Source organism: Lycium barbarum, chromosome 5, assembly GCF_019175385.1.
Source record: "Lycium barbarum isolate Lr01 chromosome 5, ASM1917538v2, whole genome shotgun sequence".
Taxonomy (NCBI): Eukaryota; Viridiplantae; Streptophyta; class Magnoliopsida; order Solanales; family Solanaceae; genus Lycium; species Lycium barbarum.
In genome coordinates this window covers 126,899,346-126,922,585 of record NC_083341.1, presented here as the reverse complement: position 1 = coordinate 126,922,585, position 23,240 = coordinate 126,899,346, and the positions used below count along the sequence as shown (strand labels likewise).

Here is a 23,240-nt window from a genome sequence, read left to right as displayed (position 1 = left end):
GAAGAAATGTGCCACTGTGTTATACAAGTGAAGAAGCACCACTTAAACTAATCAAATAACAAAAATGGAAAATAAGAAATCAAATTTGGAAGCTAAAACTGAAAATTGAAAAATGAAAAATAAGAAACCAAAACTGGAAAATAAGAAGCCAAAAATATTAAGCAACACCAGATCATATTATGTTATTCCATAATCCCAAAAAAGGTTCAAAATCAATCTCAAAAGGCTGGTCTTCAATTCCTGGTTGGCCGAATTGCTTGGTTCTTGAAAAAAGATCGTTATACACATATTTTAATGATGTGTATAATTAAAATGCGTGAGGATTTTTAATTGGTTGAATTTTCCATGTAGGATGCGATTGACGCCCACGCGCAACGCTAAAGAAAATGAAACTCACCATATATGTTATGTAATTTGGATTGTGTTTGATTGACACATTTGAGGCCAAATTCAGGAGTTCAGTGAGAATAACACATAATTGAGGTGCAAAAAAAAAAGCAAATTTAGGAGGTTGCATATGTATTAAGCCTATTATTTAGGTTTAAATACAATATTACCCAAACGACACAATTATATAACACATTGAAATTTCAACATTCAAATTTCCAATCTTTATCCATGTATTCGGATATAAAAACTTTAACTTAGTAAAAAATATTATAAATTATAATAATTAACAACTTAATATATTTAAAAACATATAAAAATAATTCCTATCAAATAAACTTTTAGTTGACTCTCAAAATTATAACTTAATATATATATTTTTTTTCGTTTTGTTTTTTCCAAAAATATTCCTCTTCTTCAACGCGGTTAAAAAAAAATGGTTGAGAAGAAGTCCTTCAGGCGTATGAAGAAGAAGAAAACATTAAATTTATGAAAAATTCAACTTTGGAAAACTCATCTTCTTCAACAACTTCGTTCAACTTAATTCACAATACACCAAAATCAACTACATAAAATATACCCGATTTATTAATAAGAAGAAAAAGAAGAAGAATCGCACCGGCGGCCACGTAGGTCCGTAAAAATCGGAATATTCCGTCCGGTGAGATCAAATCATTTATAGAAGAAGAAGAAGGAGAATATTCCGTTGAGATCAAAGCGAATATTCGGTTTTTGGAGAAGAAGATTCTAGAAGGGATGGCGGGTGGATGGAGAGGAGGATCTGGATCGGGTGGTGCAGATGTAGCGATGAGGAATCGTATAGCATCTTCTAAGAATATTCGTTTGGGTAAAGTACAACCACAAGCACCTGGTCATCGTACCGTTTTTTGTAATGATCGTGATGCCAATTCTCTCACCAAATTCAAGGTATATATTATTGTTAATTATCTTCAAATGTATTGGTTTAGAATGGTTTATACTTGAGCCAAGAGGTAAGGTCTGCGTACACTTCCCAGACTCCACATGTGGGATTACACTGGGTATATTGTTGTTATTGATGATTATTTTCCCCGTGCAAGTCTTTGGTTTTTGTTAATTATTATTATCAAATGCATTGGTTTAGATAGGCGAAATGTGGGTTTAGGGATTGGTTGATGTGTGTTAACAACCTAACAATGTTTTGAATGCATTACACATGCAATAAGACTAGACAATTTTCTGCTGCTATTTTTTTTGCTTACTTAAATTTCATCCCGAGGGTGTCTAGCGTGTTCTTGTTGGTACTTATAGCTTTACTGGATTAAAGAGAGACAACGAAATATTATCACATTCCTATCTGGATTAACTGTTACTTATGTCCTCAATCAGTGTTGTTAAATCATTTAGAATGTATTTTGTAAAGTGTGCTTATCTTCCAGAAAGCAATTTAAACTTGCCAAACACTAACAAAGATCACTTAATTGCTTTATCAAGAAAGCTTTCAAATTTTAGCTGCGTAGTGACATACATATAAAAATAATTTTCAGTTACGTTGTCTGTGAAGAGATAAGTTGTAAGCTACAAAACTCGCCTTACACTGATCAGGATCGCTTAATTCCTTCATTAAGGAAGCTCCCAGATATTAGCTGTCTAGTGCTGTCCATATACAATCATGTTCCGTACAAGTGTTAAATTGCCCTGAGTCGATGTGGTGAATTCCCTTTTCCTTTTCAGGGAAATTCTGTGTCGACGACAAAGTATGACATCATAACGTTCTTGCCAAAGGGGTTATTTGAACAGGTAAATTGTCTTATCTCCCATGTTGTGTATTCTAGTTTTTCTTTCACCCATTTAAGTTTCTGTATCTCTACCAAGCTTATACTGTAAGTTGGAAACTTTCCAGAAATTATAAAACTTCGTCAAATCAGGTCTATATGGGCTTATTATACAGGATGTTTAATACAGAGGTGACATAATCCTGCAATAACTCCTCCTGGAAGGACCACATTTTGAATCATGTATACCATGTTGAAACCTATCAACAGAGGATGTAGAGAGAAGTTTCTTGAGTAACTAGAAACATTTGAAGTAGGTTCCTGCATGCTATATGGAACTGGTGAAGAAAAAGCTCATGAAAAACTAGAATATGATTACCTTTCTGTTAAAGATCTCTAAATATATTCCACCCTCCCCCCTACATATTAATTAATCCTTGTAACTTTAAAAGTGACTTGGAAACTTCCCAGATATACAAAATTTTGTCAAATCAGGTATCCATGAGCTTATTATGCAGGATGTTTAATACAGAGGTCACATGATCTTGCAATAACTCCCTGGAGCGACCACATTTAAATCATGTATGTCATGTTCATACCTATCGGCAGAGGCTGTAGAGAGAAGTTTCTTGAGCAACTAGAAAGACTTTTAAGTAGGTTCATGCATGCAATATGGCCCTGGTGAAGAAAAAGCTCATGAAAAACTAGTGTAAGATATAACCCCACTGTATTTATTAGAAAACAGAAAAGTAATAAGAGTTGTTTCCTCTCTATTATATTTTTTAAAAGTGAACATATGAATACCTTTTCCCTTGGCAGATCTCGGACTATATTCCCTTTTCCACCTACATGTTAATCCTTGTAACTTTAAAAGTAACTTGGACAAAGTTTCTACTTTGAGCTCGTTTGGTTAGTAGGAAGAGAGCTTCAGCTGACAGCCTGTTATGTAGAAACGAAACTCAAATGGTCAATTTGCTCATTTCTCTTTAATAGTTCTTTCTTTGGGTGGACACCTATTAAAAGAAAAAGTTATATATTCTGGTGAACTAATAGATACACTAGGAATGAGTTCAGCTCTCAGTGTGAGCCCTTCTACTGTAGCCTAGGTGGGCACATATGTACTTGTGACCTATTGGGGCATCAGACCAACTAAATGCACGAAATGACATTGAGTCATGTGCCTCATAGATGTCCTAGACTCCTAGTTCATGTGTTTCAGGAATTTAGGACCCTAGGCACTTTGGTCAATGTGCTTCAGAATAAAATTAGATTGATAGCTGAGAAAATTGGAAATATTAGCATATTAGAAATTTAGAATGGTGGGATATTATCGATTACATTTCAGTTAGATTAGTTACTACATAGCTGTAAATGTGGATAAAGAGCCCATCTAGCTGTATTTTTCAATGCTTGTCTTTCTATAATCTTCATCTTATCTCTTCACCCTTCTTTTTATACTGACAGTTCAGGCGGGTGGCTAATCTGTATTTCCTTATGATCTCAATTTTGTCGTGCACTCCAGTCAGGTATGTCAATTTCTGTTATCTGCATGTATTATGTGGGTTAACTTATCCTCTCTATTTTCTCTTCTCAAACACCAAAAAGTTGAGGGAGGATGTGCTTGTGAGAGTAAGTGGGGGATTGCTTTCTTCATTTAAAAAAAAAAAAAAGAGGGTAAGTGGAGGATTACTTTATCATGAGAATTGAGTGTAGAATAATTGAATTTCTCCTTATTTTGGTGTTCTGATGATAAAAGTCATCTTGCAAATTGTTTTAGAAGCATTCTTAACAAAAAAAGAAAACAAATTCTCAGAGATTGTTTTAGAAGCGAATCGGTACATTGTATTAGATGAGCTATGTTTCCTGTGTATTTGCTTCTGAAAACAACAACAACAACAACAACAGCCCAGTGAAATCCCACATCGTGGGGTCTGGGGAGGGTAGAGTGTACGCAGACCTTACTCCTACCAAGGTAGGACGGCTGTTTCCGAAAGACCCCCGGCTCAATAAAAGCGTAAAAAGAAGTCAGATAAGGTTAAGAGAATCAAAGCGATATGAAATGAAATAATGCAAGCGACACAGATAACACAGGATAATCAAAGCACAGGAAAAAGTATTTCTTTAATGCTTCTGAAAAGTATTTCTTTAATGCAGTCCTGTAAGTCCAATAACGAATGTGCTTCCTTTGAGCTTGGTGCTTCTTGTCTCTCTTATTAAGGAGGCTTGGGAGGATTGGGTGAGTACTGGTTGCTCCATTTCCTTCTCATACTTTTGATTCATAAAACGCCATTTTTATGACATTCTCAAGATAACTAACAGACTACTGGGTTTTCCCTTTTGCATTTGACCTATTTGCTTACATTTTCTTTTCTTATTCCTTTGATATTATTGCAGAAGCGTTTTCAGAATGACTTGTCAATTAACAATACTTCTATAGACGTGTTTCAAGATCAGCAATGGGTCTGTGTACCTTGGAAGAAGCTGCAGGCTGGAGATATTGTGAGAGTAAGTGTATATGTACAAAGCAGTCATTGCAATTCTGTGTTCTCTTTTGCTCTAGGTCTTGTAGGATAGATGGCCTCCTGTTTTATATCCAACAAGCTATGCAGCTTTCTCGGTCGAGCTCTGTGTTTGTGGCTTTCATTATCGACTTTTGTTTTGTCTGTTTTCTGACATAAGAATTATCTTTTGTTAGCTTGTTATGTGGAGGTTATCTTCCATTAGTTTGTTATTATGTTAATGGCGATGGACCTGTGTCTGTTTATTATGATCAATTATGTATTTAACATGGGTACATTCATGTTTTAGAAGGCTTTATCTCTGCTTTGACTGATCCATATATACCCAGTTTCCTAGTTGACTGACATGTTTGGAGATTGTACTAGGGTAACCTAGGTAAGTGGAACTACAGACCATATCAGTTTATAAAAGAAGTGTTGGAATGCATATTTTTATTGTTTGTCATTTTATTGTGAAGTGCTCAATTGGCTCCAACATATTACTTTTTCCCAACACTAACCCGACTCTTTGATCTCATAGTTTCAAAAGAGATTTTGTTCTGATCATAAAATCTGGAGAGACATCAAACTATTTAAGGCTTAAGTCACCTAAGCATTTAGCTAATCAAATTTTATTTAGTTAAATGCTTTAGTACGGGGTAGGAGAGAGTGGGCGTATATGCTAAGAGAAAGCAACCTTCTACTTGCAATTTTGGAAAGAGGTTGTTTCCACGCCTCAAACTCTTGAACTACAACTCATCAAAGGAGAAAGTCTGTATACGTCTAAGCTGTTGTGGATATGTTTCTTTTTGCATACATGTGAGTTTAGAATCTGCCTTTGATGATATCAGAGTTGGATGTCTGGTTGTGACACCAGTTAGTCACATGCATGTCCTTTTAAATGCTGGCTTTGAATGAGCCATGTTGAGAGCTAACTACTAAGATATATGAATTCATATTACTGTACATTTCCCTCTTGGTGGATTCACATGCATTGCGGAAGATGTTGAATAACTGGTATTGACATCCTCTCAATCGTTCTTGAGAAAGATGCTAGACTACTGATTTACCTGCCCCTTACTGGCACCATCTGTACTCCATCCTCGATTGGAGCAATGCCATATTACAGACCAAAGATCCGCTATTCAGTGAGCTCCAAAACTACATTAATGAAATAGAGGCAGACCTACCTAATCATAGATTTAAGACTGTTTTCTCATTATATAAATTGGTAGCACACAACTCAGGTATCAATAAAGCTGTTTTACTCATCATTAAACAAGAGATTAGATAAATACTGGAATACTTCATTTACTGAAGTAGTGGTAAGCTCTAGTAGCTGAGAACTTTGGATCTAAACTCTAAATTTATAATGGCTAAGTCCGTATTTTTGTGGGGTTGGATCTGAGGAGTTATAGAGAGACACCAATCTGCGTCCAGCTCAGTCAGTGAGCTTCCACCTTAGGGATATGACTATCTGGCTATCATTCAACTTTGGTAGACCTTCTAGGATGAAATGGAGAATTGTCAAATGGAAAAGACACTCCACTCTCTCTCGGTAGCAAAAAATTTACGGGAAGGAATTCAAATCTGCTTCTCAAAAATAGCTGCAGTACTTCAAAGAAATTTGTTTTGTAAACTTTTGACAAAATCTAGGAAATACTCTTTTTTCCAGTGAAGAATTTAAGGTGGTATAAGTTAGCTATTCTTGTGCAGGTTAAGCAGGATGAGTTCTTTCCAGCGGATCTTCTTTTTCTTGCCAGCACAAACCCTGATGGGGTCTGCTACATTGAGGTTGTACTTGGTCTGCATCAAAACGATCTTTTTTAATTTCCTTTTGTGAAAAAACAAGTTTGGTCTAGTTTATTCCAAAAGGAATATTATTATATACCATAAATGCATGCACTGGTCTCTTATCTCTACCGTCTGATTACCGCAGACCGCAAATTTGGATGGTGAAACTAATTTAAAGATCAGAAAAGCACTAGAGAAAACCTGGGATTATGTAACTCCCGATAAAGTCTCTGAATTTAAAGGTTGGTCTTTCTGTGCTGCTGCAGCTCAGTCTAATGTCTCTGCACGATTATACATGTATGTGGAATTTCTGATGTCCAAAGGCCATCATCTTAAATTTGAGCCAACATTTTATTGTAATTTAGCATCTGAAATAGGAAGTTGAATTCCTTCAATCTAGCTTTCTCCTTCTTTTCTGCTTCCTAAGCATCAGACTAGGTAGAATCAACGACAACCATCAGAATTGGGGAAACACGCCTTTTGATGTTATCTTGATTACAGAATTTTAACACAAATAGTTATGGTTTAATTTTATTTACTTAGCATGTAAGTTTAATAGGTCATACACTGTTGAATACTTATATTCTGACATTGGCGTTAAAAGCACATGTTGTGCAATTGTTAACATGCTGTGCACATAATGAAAACACGGACTCATGTTTAAATATATGTTACTGCAAACGGACAGCTTATATTTTGGATTTGTACCCTTGAGTATGTATCATCCCCTGCTGATGCTTTATAACAGATATGCTATTGGTATATTGTTTATATCACATGATGATGATCTTGTTATGTCTTGAGTGAAATCTTGATTATTTGATTCTAATGCACGCACGGATATGCCTTTGAAGGATGTCTTATGTTTCCTTGCATGTTTCGTCTTTCCAGGAGAAGTACAATGTGAGCAACCTAATAACTCATTATACACTTTTGCTGGCAATCTGATAATTCAAAAGCAAACCTTGCCACTCGGTCCAAATCAACTTCTATTAAGGGTACTTAGTCTTTTCCCATGTGTTTTATTTTTCTTCTTTTGTTTTCTCTCTCTGGTTCTTCCAATGTACTTTGGTAAGTACTGTCAAGACTCAATTATTGATTCTTATTGGTGGTTCATGTTAAGATGACCTGAGTCCTTGTGTTTTCCATTTTGTGCATTACATTTGGAGTTTCTCTGCTATTTTGCTATACTTCTTCTCTGATGCAGAGAAAGTATACTTGTTGAATTTGATTTGCGTTTTCCTTCCTGATATTTCCTCTATTTTTTACAGGGCTGCAGTCTGAGAAACACACAGTACATTGTTGGGGCTGTCATTTTCACAGGGCATGAAACAAAGGTATATTCTGTATTTTAAGTTATAAGCTACCACATGCCCATATACACTATCTATCTCTTTCTCTCCCCTCTCCCTCTTTCATTTTCTTTTTTTGGGAGCACGGGTTCATTTTGCTGGCCATATTTCAAAAATAATTTTAAGAAGTAGGTTACTCATGCCATTAACGAGTTCAGTAAAATTCCTTTCTTTTATTCTAATCATAGATATTTGTGCTTAAAGATTTAGGAACTTCCTGTCTTTGACGAATATTCAATTGGGTTATATTTATCGCTTTGCTTTGTGTCCTTAGTTTTCCTTTCCTTCTTTGGTTAGGTTTGTATTTAAAGTAAATCGTCAACTGCGTTTCCACTGCAGGTTATGATGAACGCCATGAAGATTCCTTCCAAGAGAAGCTCTTTGGAGAAGAAACTTGATAAACTTATTCTAACTCTTTTTAGTGTTCTCTTCTGCATGTGTCTATTGGGAGCTATTGGCAGGTTCGATTAGTTTCTACAACTTATCTGCCACTTTAGAACACTGCTTTATATTCACTTCAGTGTTGAAAAGGTTGCTTGGATCTTTGCAGTGGTATCTTCATCAATAAGAAATATTTTTATTTACGGTTTGAAAGCAGCTCCGACGCACAATCCAATCCTGACAATAGATTTGTGGTAACTATTAGATTCTCTTAGACTTGTTGACCTTCTCAGTGTTTCTACTGTTTTTTCTTTGTATTTGTTTTTGATTACTCTTTTGGTTTGAGCGCAGGTTGCTGCTTTGACCATGTTCACCTTAATCACTCTCTATTCACCGATTATTCCCATCTCTCTCTATGTTTCTGTTGAGGTAGATCTTATGGCGGTTTTTGTTGTTGTGTTATGCAGAATTTTGATTTTGACGTATCTTTTTCTCTTTTTCTTATCTTTTCTCTGGTTTTCACTTACAGATGATTAAGTTTATTCAATCCACAAAATTTATCAACAATGACTTACACATGTACCATGCTGAGAGTAACACTCCTGCACAGGCAAGGACATCTAATTTGAATGAGGAACTTGGGCAGGTAATTTTTAGTCAGTGACTAGTTTGGTGAAATTAATTTGCTCGCAATGCAATGTGTCCTTGTTACCTTTGGCTCTAGTTTATCCTGTGCTTTTTAACTGTCAATCTGTGATGTAGGTGGAATACATATTTTCTGACAAAACTGGAACTCTTACGAGGAACTTGATGGAGTTTTTCAAGTGTTCTATTGGAGGAGAGATATATGGCAGTGGTATTACAGAAATTGAGATGGGAACCGCACAAAGAACTGGAATGAGAGTTGAGGTAAACGACCTTTAAATTAAGAATAATTTATAAAAGGATTCATGGCTTTGCACTGTATTGATTTAGAGAATTGTTATAGGTTCAAAAATCATCAAACGAGGCACGAGAAAAAGGTTTCAATTTTGATGATGCTCGCCTGATGCGAGGTGCCTGGAGGAATGAACCTAATCCTGATGCATGCAAGGTATTATATTGAATTATTATATGGAATAAAACCACGAAAATCAGTTGGTTTGTGCCCGAGTGTCTGTTTGAACAATGAAATATCATTAACTTGCTGTTAAATAAAAAACCAGAAAGTTACTGCTGCCGTAGTGATTGCCTCTCTCTCTCTCTCTCTCCCCCCCTCTCTCTCTCTCTCTCTCTCTCTCTCTCTCTCTCTCTCTCTGTCTATTTTTATTTTAGAACCTTTTTGTTGTTGTTCACGAAGTTAACAAAAATCGGATATACCTAAAGTGTAAGTCTCACCATGTGACAAATGGAAAACTTCTATCCTCGCCTTGTTTTAAGTTTTTTTTATATTTAGTTATTTCTGTGGCGTTCATTGATATTTGTGTGCAACTCATTGTGTATTGACTTCCGTTCTCTTACTCCCTTCGTCTTAAACTCAATGCCCATCTTTCCTGCGTTATTAAGAGAAGACTTGATAATTGTTTCCTTTTATATGGGGAGCATGTTGGGGCCGTATATTAAGGAAAAGGTGAACATTTATATAAACAATTTTTATATATGGATTTTTTGGGGAATATAAAACTCGGTTAGTAACTTTTGCATGTGAATATCCCATTCATATTAGAGTTGATATGGTGCAACCCTTCACAAAAATGCTGTCTGTTTCTTCTTTAGCACTCACAGACCTCTAACCTAACGATGACCAAGGTTGTTTGTTCAGGAATTTTTCAGATGCCTTGCAATATGTCATACCGTGCTTCCTGAAGGTGAGGAGACCCCAGAAAAAATACGATATCAGGCAGCGTCTCCTGATGAAGCTGCTTTGGTCGCAGCAGCAAAGAACTTTGGCTTCTTCTTCTACAAGTGCGTGGATACTTACAATTTTTGTTAGCCCTATCAGAAAGATAAAGTAGAATTTCTGTTACATTTATGCTGCTGGAAGTGATACAATTTTGTCGTGAATCTGTTCATAATGTGAATATATATGGGAGGCCTAGGAGGTAAATAACATAAATTATGTGCCTGTAAGACTTAAGGAATGCTGTTTTCTCCAACTCTAAGTGGTGAAACCAATCACTATTTCATAGGAGAGTGCATGTAAATCTGTGCTTGTAATTTTATTCTTAATTTCTTCAAGCATGGATAGAAGAGATTCAAATTGAAAGTGAAATGCTGTTTCTGGTGTTAAAAACATTTACAGATTCTTAACAGAGAATTCTGTTACACTAAACTATAAGTCCAAGAATAGTCCAGGTTAGATAAGGATAATAATCACCTTTTTGGTGGGTGGTTGAGTTGTTTGCGGTGGGGGGGGGGGGGGGGGGGGTACGAGATTTTAATTGTAGAGTGAACAGAGAATTGAGAAATCTGGTGGACAATATGGAAGGAGAGGAGTTCAGAGATTTTTGAGGAGAAAAGCAGCTCTATCCGGAAGATGAAGATGAATTGTTAGTCCTTTCTATTTTTGGTGTGAACAGCAATATTCTCAAGAAGCAGAGCTTATTCCTGAGGTTTACTTATGAGAGTCTAACACTCTGTTTGGATGGTTGTTTCCTGTGGTTCATTAATGTATAGTATGGTATGATACAATATGGTGTTGTATTGTACTGTACTGTATTAATGAACATAATGCTTGGATAGACTGTATCGTTTGTTGTGGTTTAATAAAATTTGCATTGTTTGGTTTGATTGTATGGTACTGTATAATGACTTGTAAGTTTACTAAAATACCCTTAACTCTTTTATAAAACTCAGGTAAATGATAAAATAGGAACTTTAAAAAATAAGTAGGTGGTGGTTAGGGGGGGGGGGGTAGTGGGTGGGGGTGGAGGGGTGGGTGGTTGTGGGATGAGGGTGGGGGGAGTGGGTGGTAGGTGGGTGTGAGTGGTTGTGGGGTGGTGGTGAGGGGTAGTGGGTGGTTGTTGGGATGGTGGGTGGAAGGGAAGGGTGGGGGTGGGTTGTAGGGTGGGGTGGGGGTATAATGGAGAAATGAAATAGGTAACCACGCAAAAACCACCAAATCTGTGGTTACAAAAACCGAACTTTTTCATGGTTATATAACCACGGAATCACAATGGGTTTACAACACCATGTCACATAATTTTAAGAACAATGGATACAAACATGGTTTCATAGACAACCATACATTAATGAACCACGGGAAACAACCATCCAAACAGGGGTAAATGATAGGTTTTTTGCTGATTAGACAACTCACTTATAATTATATAGGACTACACTTTTTTGGTGTAGCTCATATATATATATAATACCAATATGTTACCTGTTCAAAAAAACAAAAAACAAAAAAGAATTGAGAAATCTAGTGATGTCCGTTGGCATTTATTTTCTTGAGCTGTCAACTTGTAATTGCATGCTATTTTTCTTTGTGGAAGATTAGGTAAGAAAGAGTATATTGTTGGTATTTGATTGATTGAAAGAGTAATTCTCTGTTAGAACTGTTAGCAGAAGGCATTTTCTGCTCATACATAGTTAAGGTATCAAATTATGGAAAGAGTTAGGGTTGCTTATTTTGTGCCATTGTTACTGCTCGCTATTTTATTTATTTCTGGTCCGCTGTTAATTTTACAATTTTGCAGGCGTACTCCAACACTGATTTATGTGCGTGAATCACACGTTGAGAAGATGGGACAGATTCAAGATATTCCCTATGAGATCTTGAATGTCCTTGAATTCAACAGGTGTTTGGACTCTCTCACTTACTATGTGCATTGTCTGTGTGATTGTATGAGGTTTAACTGTTATCTTTTTTTTTATTCAGTACGAGAAAGCGTCAGTCTGTTGTATGTCGTTATCCTGATGGCAGATTGGTACTCTATTGCAAGGTAGGCAGTTTACAAAGAAGGATCTTTTACTTGGTTTACTTGTTAGAAAATTATCATAGAACCTTCTTTTGACAGGGTGCAGATAATGTTATTTATGAGAGGCTGCGCAATGGAGAAAATGATTTGAAGAAAAGAACTAGGGAGCACTTGGAGCAATTTGGTGCTGCTGGACTTCGTACACTTTGCTTGGCTTACAGAGATCTAAACCCTGATCTGTATGAAAGTTGGAATGAAAAATTCATTCAAGCAAAATCTTCTCTTCGTGAGCGAGAGAAGAAACTGGATGAGGTGCGTATCAGTGGTTCAAACTACTATTATATTTTCCAGCTTTGTTACATTTTAGAGGTGACTTTTTGTAATGATTGTTAATATATTGTTTGGCACAGTTAAGTTCTTTTCTTGAAAATCTGCTAGTCCTTTTTGGCGAGGGTTGTCTTGTTCAGCATGTAGTCTAGATTGTCAAAAGTTCCCTCCCTTGTTATCCTTTCGGCTCAAGGTGCCAGGCGTAGGTTACAAAATTGCTTTCAAAGTATAGTTTGATGTATTCCAGAGAATGGATGATGTAAATTAAACTTCATTAATAGCTTATTAGTAATTTTCCCTGTGGTAAGAGACCAGTCAGTGATGTGTGAGTTAGGCACCTCATGTGTTCGAACCTCCGCCGCTGACAAAAGCCTGGTATTTAAGTGGAGAAGGGTAAAAGGGTGGGCCCATTATCCATCAGCATCCGAACCGTGCGCCAGTGACCGTCGGATATTTCTGGGTATCAAAAGAAAACAAAGCTTATTGGTAACAGTTCATAGTGGATTTCCTGTCTTGTTGCCTACTGTTATCAGTTGTTACGATATTCTTAAATCTGAAGAATATAATGGATGAAGGTTGTATATTAAGAGATACATTTTGATGATTCGTTAATGATGCTAGTTCTTATCACTACGTACTCTGGCTTACTACCAAGGGATGTGGTGGATGGTTGAGATTTCTTCACCCTTAAACAGACGTCTTGGGTCGAGCCCTGGGAATGGAAAACTTCTTGGTATGGAGCACTTTACCCCCTTGGTGATCCTACTCGGTGTGAATCTGGATTAGTTGACCATTGAGCTTTGGTATGTACCAGATGGTTAAGCATAAAAAGAATTAGTTGGCCAGCGGGCTTGGGATAAGTGAAAAAAGAATGTACTGTAGCTTGGAACTCTTTTCTCTCTCACCTTCCCCCCCCCCCCAAAAAAAAAAAAAAAAAAGGTACTCCCTCCGTCCCACTTTAAATGTCTAGTTTGACTAGGCACGGAGTTTAAGAAATAGAGACTTTTGAATCTTGTGGTCCTAAATTAAAGATGTGTATAATGTACTAAAATTTCCTTTGAATCTTGTGGTTATAAACTTGCTATGTAGGATGTTTGAATTGTCAACTTACCAAATATATAGGCACTCTTTTTGGGACAGACCAAAAAGGAAAGTAAGACACTTAAAATGGGACAGAGGGAGTATGATATTATTGATTATAGCACAAAATTAGTGTAGCTTTGCAGACATGTACAAGCTGAAAATAGCATACGTTGTCAGTAATGGAGGGAGCTGATAAAATCTAACACTCATCTACATTGTTCACATTTAGAAGATTACGCCAAAAATACAAAAAGGAGAGATGAATATTTCAGTTGATGCACTGAAGAGCTTCTTCCTGTCGTTTCTTGCTTTCCATAACACCCACAGAATGCACAAAGTTATAGCCATAAGTTCCTCCTGTTCTTCTGGATCTCTGTTCCCTTCCAGCACCAAAGAACAAGTTTTAACTCCGTTGGTCCATCTTAAGATGAACAGAGAATAGGTTCCGCAGTTCCTTGGCAACCGAGCAATAAACAGAGAAGATGGTTATTGAATCTGTCCCCCTCTCGCGCAAAACACCTGATGCACAGAGAGAGAACCCTTCTCGTTATATTATCCTGCCCAAGCCAAGCCTCACTACTAACAATCACCCAAATCAATCCAGCTTATGGGGGAACTTTAGCTTCCAGATAGCCTTCCATGGCCAGACTACTGTTGGTGTAGCGTTTAGTGCCCTTGTAGCCAGACTTGATAGGATATACTCTTTGTTCTCTGTCACCAGAGTCTTTCTTCAGCCACCCAGTTTAATTCCTCCATCCGTTGCATAACTGGAGCTCATCTTCTTTTACTATTCTTCATCTAGAGTTTTACTGGCGGTTAAACTCAAAGTGCTTCTTCACATGTCATTATTTTTCTGAGTGTGTTGCTTTACACAGGTGTCAGAACTGATAGAAAAGGATCTTGTCTTGATTGGATCCACTGCCATAGAAGACAAGCTTCAAGAAGGTGTACCTGCCTGCATACAGACTCTTTCAAGGGCTGGAATTAAGATTTGGGTGCTTACTGGGGATAAACTGGAAACAGCAATAAACATTGCTTATGGTTGGTATAACTAATAGGCAGTTTGTGATTTGTTGATATTTACTTTCTATGTACTATCTTATCCTGATTCACTTGTGTGTTGCAGCATGCAATTTGATCAATAACAGCATGAAACAATTTGTTATTAGCTCTGAAACTGATGAAATCAGAGAACTGGAAGATAGAGTGAGCAGCATTTCTTAATCTTCTTGTTTGTCAGTTGGGAAGTCCACAACATTTAACAATCACTGTGTTTTTTCACAAGGGTGACCAAGTGGAGCTTGCTCGTTTTATGAAAGATACGGTCAAGAATGAGCTCAGGAGATGTTATGACGAAGCGCAAGAGCTTCTTCATTCGGCATCTGGACCAAAGTTAGCGCTTGTAATTGATGGGAAGTGCTTAATGTATGCCTTAGACCCGAGTCTTCGTGTAATGTTGTTGAATTTGAGCTTGAATTGCAGTGCAGTGGTTTGCTGTCGTGTTTCTCCTTTACAGAAAGCTCAGGTGAAGTCCTTAGCCACCTTGGAAATGGTCAAACTGGCTTCTTCACGCCGAAACATGATTTTTTAAAGTAAAAACATGGATGCAGTCTCCGTTTTTTATCCATCCCTTCATGCAATGGGGGCATTCTTAGTTTCTGTCTGTGACATCTGCCTGGCAGCTTCAAAGTTTATACACATTATGATAGGTTCCATCAAATCTGTTCCTTGTCTCACTGTATCACTTTGTAATAACCTTGGCATATTTGTATGTCTTGAAATGCTCTTTTGGGGTTCACATTTCATTATCAACATTTTTGGTTTCTTCAAGAGTCACCATTACAGTTTAGTGTTTTGGTGATATTCTTGAAGTTACAAATAAAAATTACTATAATGTTTGTGAAGTTAGGATGAGCTTTTTGATTGTCAAAATTGTAGGCAGAAGATATTTAGCCACTTTCTGATTGCTTTCAGGTGACCAGCTTGGTTAGGAAGGGGGCACAGAGAATTACTCTTAGTATTGGTGATGGGGCTAATGATGTGAGTATGATTCAAGCTGCTCATGTTGGTGTTGGAATAAGTGGACAGGAGGGAATGCAAGCAGTGATGTCTAGTGATTTTGCAATAGCTCAGTTCCGCTTTCTCACTGATTTATTGCTTGTCCATGGGCGCTGGTCATACCTTAGAATATGCAAGGTTTACCTTCATCTGGTCTTCTGTGTGCAAACTTTTATGATCTATTCGGGATGTTATGTGATCAGGAAGTTTTATATGCAGGTGGTGACATATTTCTTTTACAAGAATCTGATGTTTACACTGACTCAGTTTTGGTTTACCTTCCGCACTGGATTCTCTGGTCAAAGGTTCTATGATGATTGGTTCCAGTCTCTCTACAATGTGATCTTCACAGCGCTTCCTGTTATTATTCTTGGGCTTTTCGAGAAGGTATTCATTTTAGTTTTTCTCAGCTCTAACAATGTGTGACGGTGATGACTGTTTCTCTAACTATGATGTTGTTTGTTGTTGTTCATACACATTTATTGTGAATTTTAGGATGTCAGTTCATCTCTCTCCAAGAAATATCCTGAGTTATACAGAGAAGGAATTAGAAATACATACTTCAAATGGAGAGTTGTGGCTACCTGGGCTTTTTTTGCAGTATATCAATCATTAGTCTTGTATAATTTCGTAACTTCATCGAGCACGAAGGGCATAAATTCAGCTGGCAGGATGTTTGGCCTATGGGATGTCAGTACAATGGCCTACACCTGTGTTGTTGTAACTGTCAATTTGCGTCTCCTTATGATGTGCAACACAATTACAAGGTGGCATCACATTAGTGTTGGAGGGAGCATATTATTATGGTTCATTTTTGTCTTTATCTACTCGGGTATCCACTTGCACAAAGAACAGGTGAGTTTCCGTACATGTTTTGCCATATTATTAAGATCAGTTCACTTTCTAACGTGGTTCGATTGTATTCACCACAGGAGGGTATCTATTTAGTCATCTTTGTCCTGATGAGCACATTGTATTTCTACCTGACGCTGCTTCTTGTACCAGTTGCTGCACTTTTTGTTGACTTCCTATATCAGGGGTAAGTTTCTGGAGTAAATTTTCTTAAACTATTTGGAATACTATGTATTACATTGCAGTATAGCACATTTTGCTTAATTGTTCTTTTATCTAAACTTACTTTCAAATTCACAAATTTGCTGCCTCTTGAGGATATATCAGAGTCTAAATAAAAATGTGTTAATGAAAATGTAAATTCACAAAGTACTGCACCAATTTGATATCTTTTCTCTTAACCTTGTTATGCCTCAAGGAGTGTCTCTCACTCTGTTTTGCTGATTGCGATTCTATGAGAACTGCACCAGATCTTGACCTTCGTATATTTTTTAAGGAACGAGGAGCAGTTGACTTTACCTGAGATGCAATATCCTCTATAATTTCGTCTCACTCGCATTGTCAATTTAAATCTATTTTCTGCTGTTTGTTCTCTTCTACGCTGCAAGTAACATTGCACAGCAAGTCCCTAGGCGGCACAGCCTGCTCGATACATTTGAAGTAAACCTTTTCCTAGTCTAGTTTCTCTTTTACGTAGTTGGAGAGAGAGGGAAGGACATGGGGAGTCGAACTCCACCGTGTAGTTTGGGAAACCACCCACTGAACTTTATATTGACAAAATAGACTTAATGAGCGAGATCTGAATGTTTAAGATTTGAACCTTCATTAAGTACAAACAAATGAGGCCTTGCTCTTGCTTCGATTCTCTAGTCAACTACTTCCCTAATTTATTGTATGACTTGAAAATAGCTCACTTTTAACACTACTAGTTGCTCCATTTCAGGGCACAAAGATGGTTTTTCCCATATGATTATCAGATTGTTCAGGAAATTCACAAGCACGAGATTGACACTAGCAGGGTTGGTTTATTGGAGATTCAGAACGAGCTTTCTCCAGACGAAGCAAGGAGATATGCCATAATGCAATTGCCTGGACAGAAATCGAAGCATACTGGTTTCGCCTTTGATTCACCTGGTTATGAGTCATTTTTTGCATCTCAGGCTGGCGTCTTGGCACCTCAAAAGGCGTGGGATGTGGCTCGGAGAGCAAGCATGATGAAAACACGGCCAAAGGCACCTAAAAAGAGCTGAGTTCCTGAAATTTTGTACAAATTTTCCTCTTTAACCCTGTGCTCTCCTAGACAACTTTAGCGGATACGTAGAATTAGCTGTTTATTCTTTCACACACATTCTTCATACCTTTTGCTGTTAATTCTTCAGTTATAGACGCTAGTTGGCTGTGAGATTGTAGCAAAATCAGCTGAGAAGAAAACGATAGAGAATGTACATTATTTATGTAACCATCCCGAACACACTTGGCAACCTCATCTTGTATCTATGTATCGATAGTTCTGATATTTTTTATGCAACATTATTCATAGATTAATTATGAACGTCACAAGAGGGGAATGGCTGCATATAAGATTTAGATGGCCCATTTTGACTAATCTGGAATTGATGTATAGTTGATAGATTGATTATATATTACTTGAAATAGTAATACAATTTAGTTATATTAGATTATTGAGGCGACTGCGGTGATATGTTTTGGACATAAACTCTTCAACTTACATTACTAGCTAGTAGCTACTAATTATGACTATCAAAGTTTCGTTTTGTCTAAAAAATAATGGCCGGAAATAGAGTACCAAATTATCTTGAGTTCCAATTCGAAATCGGCGCTATTTAATATTTTAAAAATAAACTCTTCATATTTAAAAATTACATCAGAAATTTTATAAAATTTGTTACCTGATGACAAACACCATAATCCGTGTGATCTCATAAGGGGAGTCTGGAGTGACGGTGTATATACAATTTTACCCCGACCTTATGAATGTAGAGAGACTATTTCGATAGGGATACTCCTCGTCTTAAGTAAATCATATTAAAATCAATAAGAAAAGAAAATATAATAGTGAAGAAGACATGTAGAAAATAATGGAGAAAAGAACAGTAACAATAATAAATAATATGATAATTGAAACAAAGGAAACTAACAGGTAATAAAATCGAAGAATAAGATAGTATGAGAGTAATATATACTATAATAATGATAATACTAATAAGGGAAACTAGCCAACGCTCGATTATCTACTAACCTTATACCCTAATCCTCGACCTCCATATCGGTGTATCATATCCTGTCTAATCACCTCTCCCAATACTTCTTCGGCCGACCCCTACGTCTCCTCAGGCCACCATAGCCAGAGGAAATTAATTAAATTTCTCAAATAGGAATAATACTAGGTATCTTTTTAGAGCCCACCTATTCTTGATCTGTATCTTAGTTCCCTTTCCACTGATTCTACTCCCAGCAGTAGGAATATCATCATCTGAATGATTACCAGAGAAAATGACCTGAGAGAATTTGGGAAGCTAGAGGTGAAAAGTTGCTCCTTGAAGTTTTCAGTTGGAAAATAATAAAATAAACGGAAAAGGCTCAAATATGCAATCGAACTATCGGAAATAGTTCATTTATGCCACTCGTCAATAGTTTGGCTCATTTATGCCATCGAATTATAGGAAATGACTCATTTATACCACTCATCAATAGTTTGACTCATTTATGTCATTACTCGTTACCAAAATGACTCATCCATGCCATTTTTCATTAATGCTGGTTTTATAATACAAGATATGATACGTGACCTCCAATTAGAGGTCTACGTCATTTAATTAAACCAGCCCAATTTTAAATATCAAATTAAGAAAAAATTCCACCCATACGCCCTGCCCACCCACAACCATATTCTAGTTGGAGGCCACCTGTCATATATGGTATTGTAAAACCAGCTTTAATGAAATATGACATGGATGAGTCATTTTGATAACAGACGATGGCATAAATGAGTCAAACTATTGATGAGTGGCATAAATGAGCCATTTCCTATAGTTCGATGGCATAAATGAGCCATTTCCTAAAGTTTGATGATATAAATGAGCCAAACTATTGACGAGTAGCATAAATGAGCCATTTTCGATAATTCGATGGCATATTTGAGCCTTTTCTGTAAAATAAATGCACATTTAGATAAGCATCATGTGATGTTTATACAATAAGAAGAGTAGAAAGGAGCAGTAAAGTGATCCATTAAATACATTACCAGTTTTAAAATAAATAAATAAATAAATAAATAAATCCATTATATGCAGTGAAGCAAGCATAGTATTGAGAACTGGTTGAACCATGTCACTTAAGGTAAATCATGTAGGGGTACCAGATTTGCAAAATTATATTAGGCAAATCGTGTACCCCTACAAGATTTGCAAAAATAACTTTGGCAAATATTTGCCTTACATATATATATATATATATTTTTTAAATTCATTGAAGATGGAACAGACGGGAAACCGTTAATATTTGGGTAAATCGTGTAGGGCTACACAATAAATCCGCTTTGGTTTATCGTGTAGCCCAGGACCCCTTTGACATTTTTGGATGAAAAAGGTACCCTTTAGGTGCCGGACTCTTATCTTTTTAAGCTAGATTCACGTTATGCATCAGTCAGAACTTCTTTCCCAGCGAAGGCAGCCTGTTAGTATGCAGGAAGCTTAACAATTTAACAATCAATGCTTCACAAGATGAATCAAAAGTGTACAATTCAGTTCCAGAGACAAAAAGTGCCAATTTTCGAACAATATTACTATGAATAATTCATTAGGGACCTGCAACCTATATAGGAGTATAAAACATTGTTTTGTAACTCTAATCAAACTCCAAACATAACATCATCAACTTACTGACGGTAAATGTAATAGAAAATTAAAAAGAAAAATCAAATTCGTCCTAATGAGTAGAGCCAATCCTCATAACTACAGATACCAATAATCCTATCCTTATATGCGAGCCCCAAGATTTCAATTTGTCTCCACGTCTCTTTCTTCAAATCATACAATAAATGTTAGTAATTTTCTATTTAAGTGGACTCACATATTTAATATATATATATATATATATATATATATATATATATATATATATATTGGTTTGCTATCAGTTAAATGAACCTATATTAGTGATCTAATAAAGTATTATATATATGGGTTATAGAAATATTAAGTTATACGGATGAACTTTATTTATGCATAGAAACATATTTACTTTTTAATTATAATTGATGGACCTTGACGCTTGTAATCGAAATGGTATAATCGAAGAGTTGCCTTTTGGAAGGGATGTCAAATTATAAGTGCTGTGGTCCCTAAGTCAGTATATACTTTTTCCTTCTTCTACCCCATCTTAGAAAAGAACAACAAAAGCGTACTAAGACTTAGAAGATCTTACAATTAGTTATTAAGAGAGAAGATCTTCAACTAATTATTTCTGCAATGGAACAAGGTTAGTGCCCTTACTGTTCTTCATCGTCGTCTATTAATTTACTTATGATTCTGGATTGTAGTTTCTATCAAGTGGTATTAGAGCCCAGTCTAGTTAAATCATTAGATGTGTTTTTTTGATTAACGAGAACAATGGGAAGAAGAAAGACAAAAGACAAGATTCTGCTGTTTTATTAATCTTATCCAGCCATTGCTTGTTTCAAATTGAGAAATAAAATTCATGATCCTCTTTCTGGAAGTTAACTTTGTCTCTTTATTTCAATTTCTAGATATCAAGATTTTTTTTTTCCTTCTCAAACAATACTTCGTAAAAGTTTATGCAGTGTCTTTTCGCAGATGTATCTATTTGGCACTTTCAATTCATACTTTCTAATTGTTGTGGTATTTTGTCTTTTAAATGAAAGTATTAAAGAATTGTTGATTTGATAAACAATAATTATTGTATCATGTGTGCTTCTTGTTTCAAATTGAATAAACAAGTATGATGTGTTCCCAAAGTTACCTCTATTAGATTAAATTTATTTGTTTTGGGCATGTGAGCATGTTATATCTATGCGAAATAATTATCCCAAAGGAAGATTATTTTGGCCAGATTATGGATAGTCATGAATATGTGATACATTTAGTAATGTCATGCTGATAATATGTCGGTCCAAAGAAAGGCATATTGTTAGGCCGTTTTAGTAATCAATGTTCATGAACTATGTATAAGGGTACCACTTACGAATTATAATTTGTCCAAAGACTAAATGATAATATTGTGCTAAGTATCTTGAGATGGGCCCACTTTATGTATATCTGTTTGATAAATATATAGTTTTTTAAAAAAAGAAAATTATTTATCATTGTTACTTCAGTTTTATTTAAAATTATCTTCACATATACATGGTTTATGAATGATTAATTGTGAGCATGACTTGTTTTATTTTATAGTCTCTTCTATATCTGCCAACATGAACAACATTCTTGTGCTTAATGGCACAAACTTCAAGAAATAGAAAGAGCACATCATGATTGTGATTGGTTGCATGGATCTCGACTATGCATTAAGATTTGATCGTCCTGCAGACTTGAATGCAACAAGCACTGATGAACAAAAGGCCACATACGAGAAGTGGGAGCGATCAAATCGCATGAGCTTGATGATGATGCAACACTCAATTCCAGAATCCTTAAGGGGCGGTATAATAGAGAATAAAGATGCCAAAAATTTTCTAAAGGAAATTGCAGACCGATTTGCTACTAACGAAAAGGTTGAAGCAAGTACTATTCTTAATAAGCTTGTTTCAATGCGATACAAGGGCAAAGGAAACATAAGGGAGTACATTATGGAGATGTCTAATCTTGTGACAAAACCCAAGGCCTTTAAGCTTGAATTGTCTGATGACATACTTGTGCACCTAGTTTTGATCTCTCTTCCTACACAATTTAGTCAATTCAAAGTTTCATATAATACCCAAAAGGAAAAATGGACTTTGAATGAGTTGATAGCTCAATGTGTGTGCAAGAAGAAGATAGACTCAAACAAGAGAAGATTGAAAGTGCTCATTTTGCATCTATTTCTGGAACAAAAAATGCCTCAACATAAGCGAAACAGAAGTAAGCATAAAGAAACTGTAGTCGAAGGAACATCAGCACCTAAGGATCAAAAGAAACAGGACCCCTGCTACTTTTGTAAGAAGGTTGGCCACATGAAGAAAGATTGTTCCAAATATGCTGCCTGGCTTAAAAAGAAAGGTAAACTTCTCAACTTTATTTGTTCAGAAGTGAATTTGGCTATGGTACTTATTGACACTTGGTGGATAGATACGGGTGCAACTACTCACAGAAGTGTCACTATGTAGGACTGTCTAAGGAGCCGAAAACCAGTTGATGCTGAAAGATACATCTATGTGGGCAATGGCAATAAGGCAACTGTGGGGGCTATTGGTGTCTTTAGAATTTTATTATATACTGGTTTTTATTTGGAATTGGAGGAAACTTTTGTTGTATCGTCATTTAGACGGAAATTAATTTCTATTTCTTGTTTGGACAAATCCGGATATACTTGTTCTTTTGGAAATGGAATTTGTCGTATTTCTCTAAATTCTAATGTTGTCAGAACTGGTACTCTAATTGATAAATTATATAAATTAGACAGTCAAGCCTCATGCAACAATGAAAACTTGCATTCAAGTAATTATGGTACTAAGCATAGATTAACAAATGAGAATTCATCAATGCTATGGCATAAGCGATTGGGTCGCATTTCAAAACAAAGAATCCAAAGGCTTGTGTCAGAAGGAATTCTTGATTCCCTTGATTTATCAGACTTCAAAATCTGAAAATCTATATAGAATGCAGAAAGGGAAAA

At 36.2% G+C, this 23,240-nt stretch overlaps 1 protein-coding gene across 3 annotated transcripts; it reads left to right on the top strand.

The window, feature by feature from the left end:
- Window positions 1-787: 787 nt before the first annotated feature.
- LOC132641463 (phospholipid-transporting ATPase 3-like) lies at window positions 788-17,904 on the top strand. 3 transcript variants are annotated; one of them, XM_060358465.1, is made up of 27 exons: window positions 788-1,314; window positions 2,101-2,166; window positions 3,606-3,667; window positions 4,296-4,377; window positions 4,536-4,646; window positions 6,356-6,433; window positions 6,579-6,675; window positions 7,325-7,431; window positions 7,705-7,770; window positions 8,125-8,246; window positions 8,336-8,420; window positions 8,518-8,595; window positions 8,696-8,812; window positions 8,929-9,075; window positions 9,155-9,259; window positions 9,968-10,110; window positions 11,847-11,948; window positions 12,029-12,092; window positions 12,168-12,380; window positions 14,354-14,519; window positions 14,605-14,684; window positions 14,764-15,003; window positions 15,453-15,674; window positions 15,756-15,923; window positions 16,032-16,391; window positions 16,469-16,575; window positions 17,332-17,904. In XM_060358465.1, exons 1-27 carry the CDS (start codon window positions 1,144-1,146, stop codon window positions 17,636-17,638), a joined length of 3,666 nt encoding a protein of 1,221 aa, XP_060214448.1. In that variant the 5' UTR covers window positions 788-1,143; the 3' UTR covers window positions 17,639-17,904. The 3 variants fall into 3 exon arrangements, with proteins under 3 accessions (XP_060214448.1, XP_060214449.1, XP_060214450.1); XM_060358466.1 differs by having other exon boundaries at window positions 1,241-1,314; window positions 3,611-3,667; XM_060358467.1 differs by lacking the exons at window positions 788-1,314; window positions 2,101-2,166; window positions 3,606-3,667; window positions 6,356-6,433; window positions 6,579-6,675.
- The last annotated feature ends 5,336 nt before the right edge of the window (window positions 17,905-23,240 follow it).

Bases quoted from the DNA above. Each gene is read 5' to 3' on its own strand.
- LOC132641463 (XM_060358465.1), top strand. From the start codon at position 1,144: ATGGCGGGTGGATGGAGAGGAGGATCTGGATCGGGTGGTGCAGATGTA. The intron at 6,676-7,324 runs GTTGGTCTTTCT...TCGTCTTTCCAG, and splicing joins TAAAGTCTCTGAATTTAAAG to GAGAAGTACAATGTGAGCAA. The intron at 7,771-8,124 runs GTATATTCTGTA...TTTCCACTGCAG, and splicing joins TCACAGGGCATGAAACAAAG to GTTATGATGAACGCCATGAA.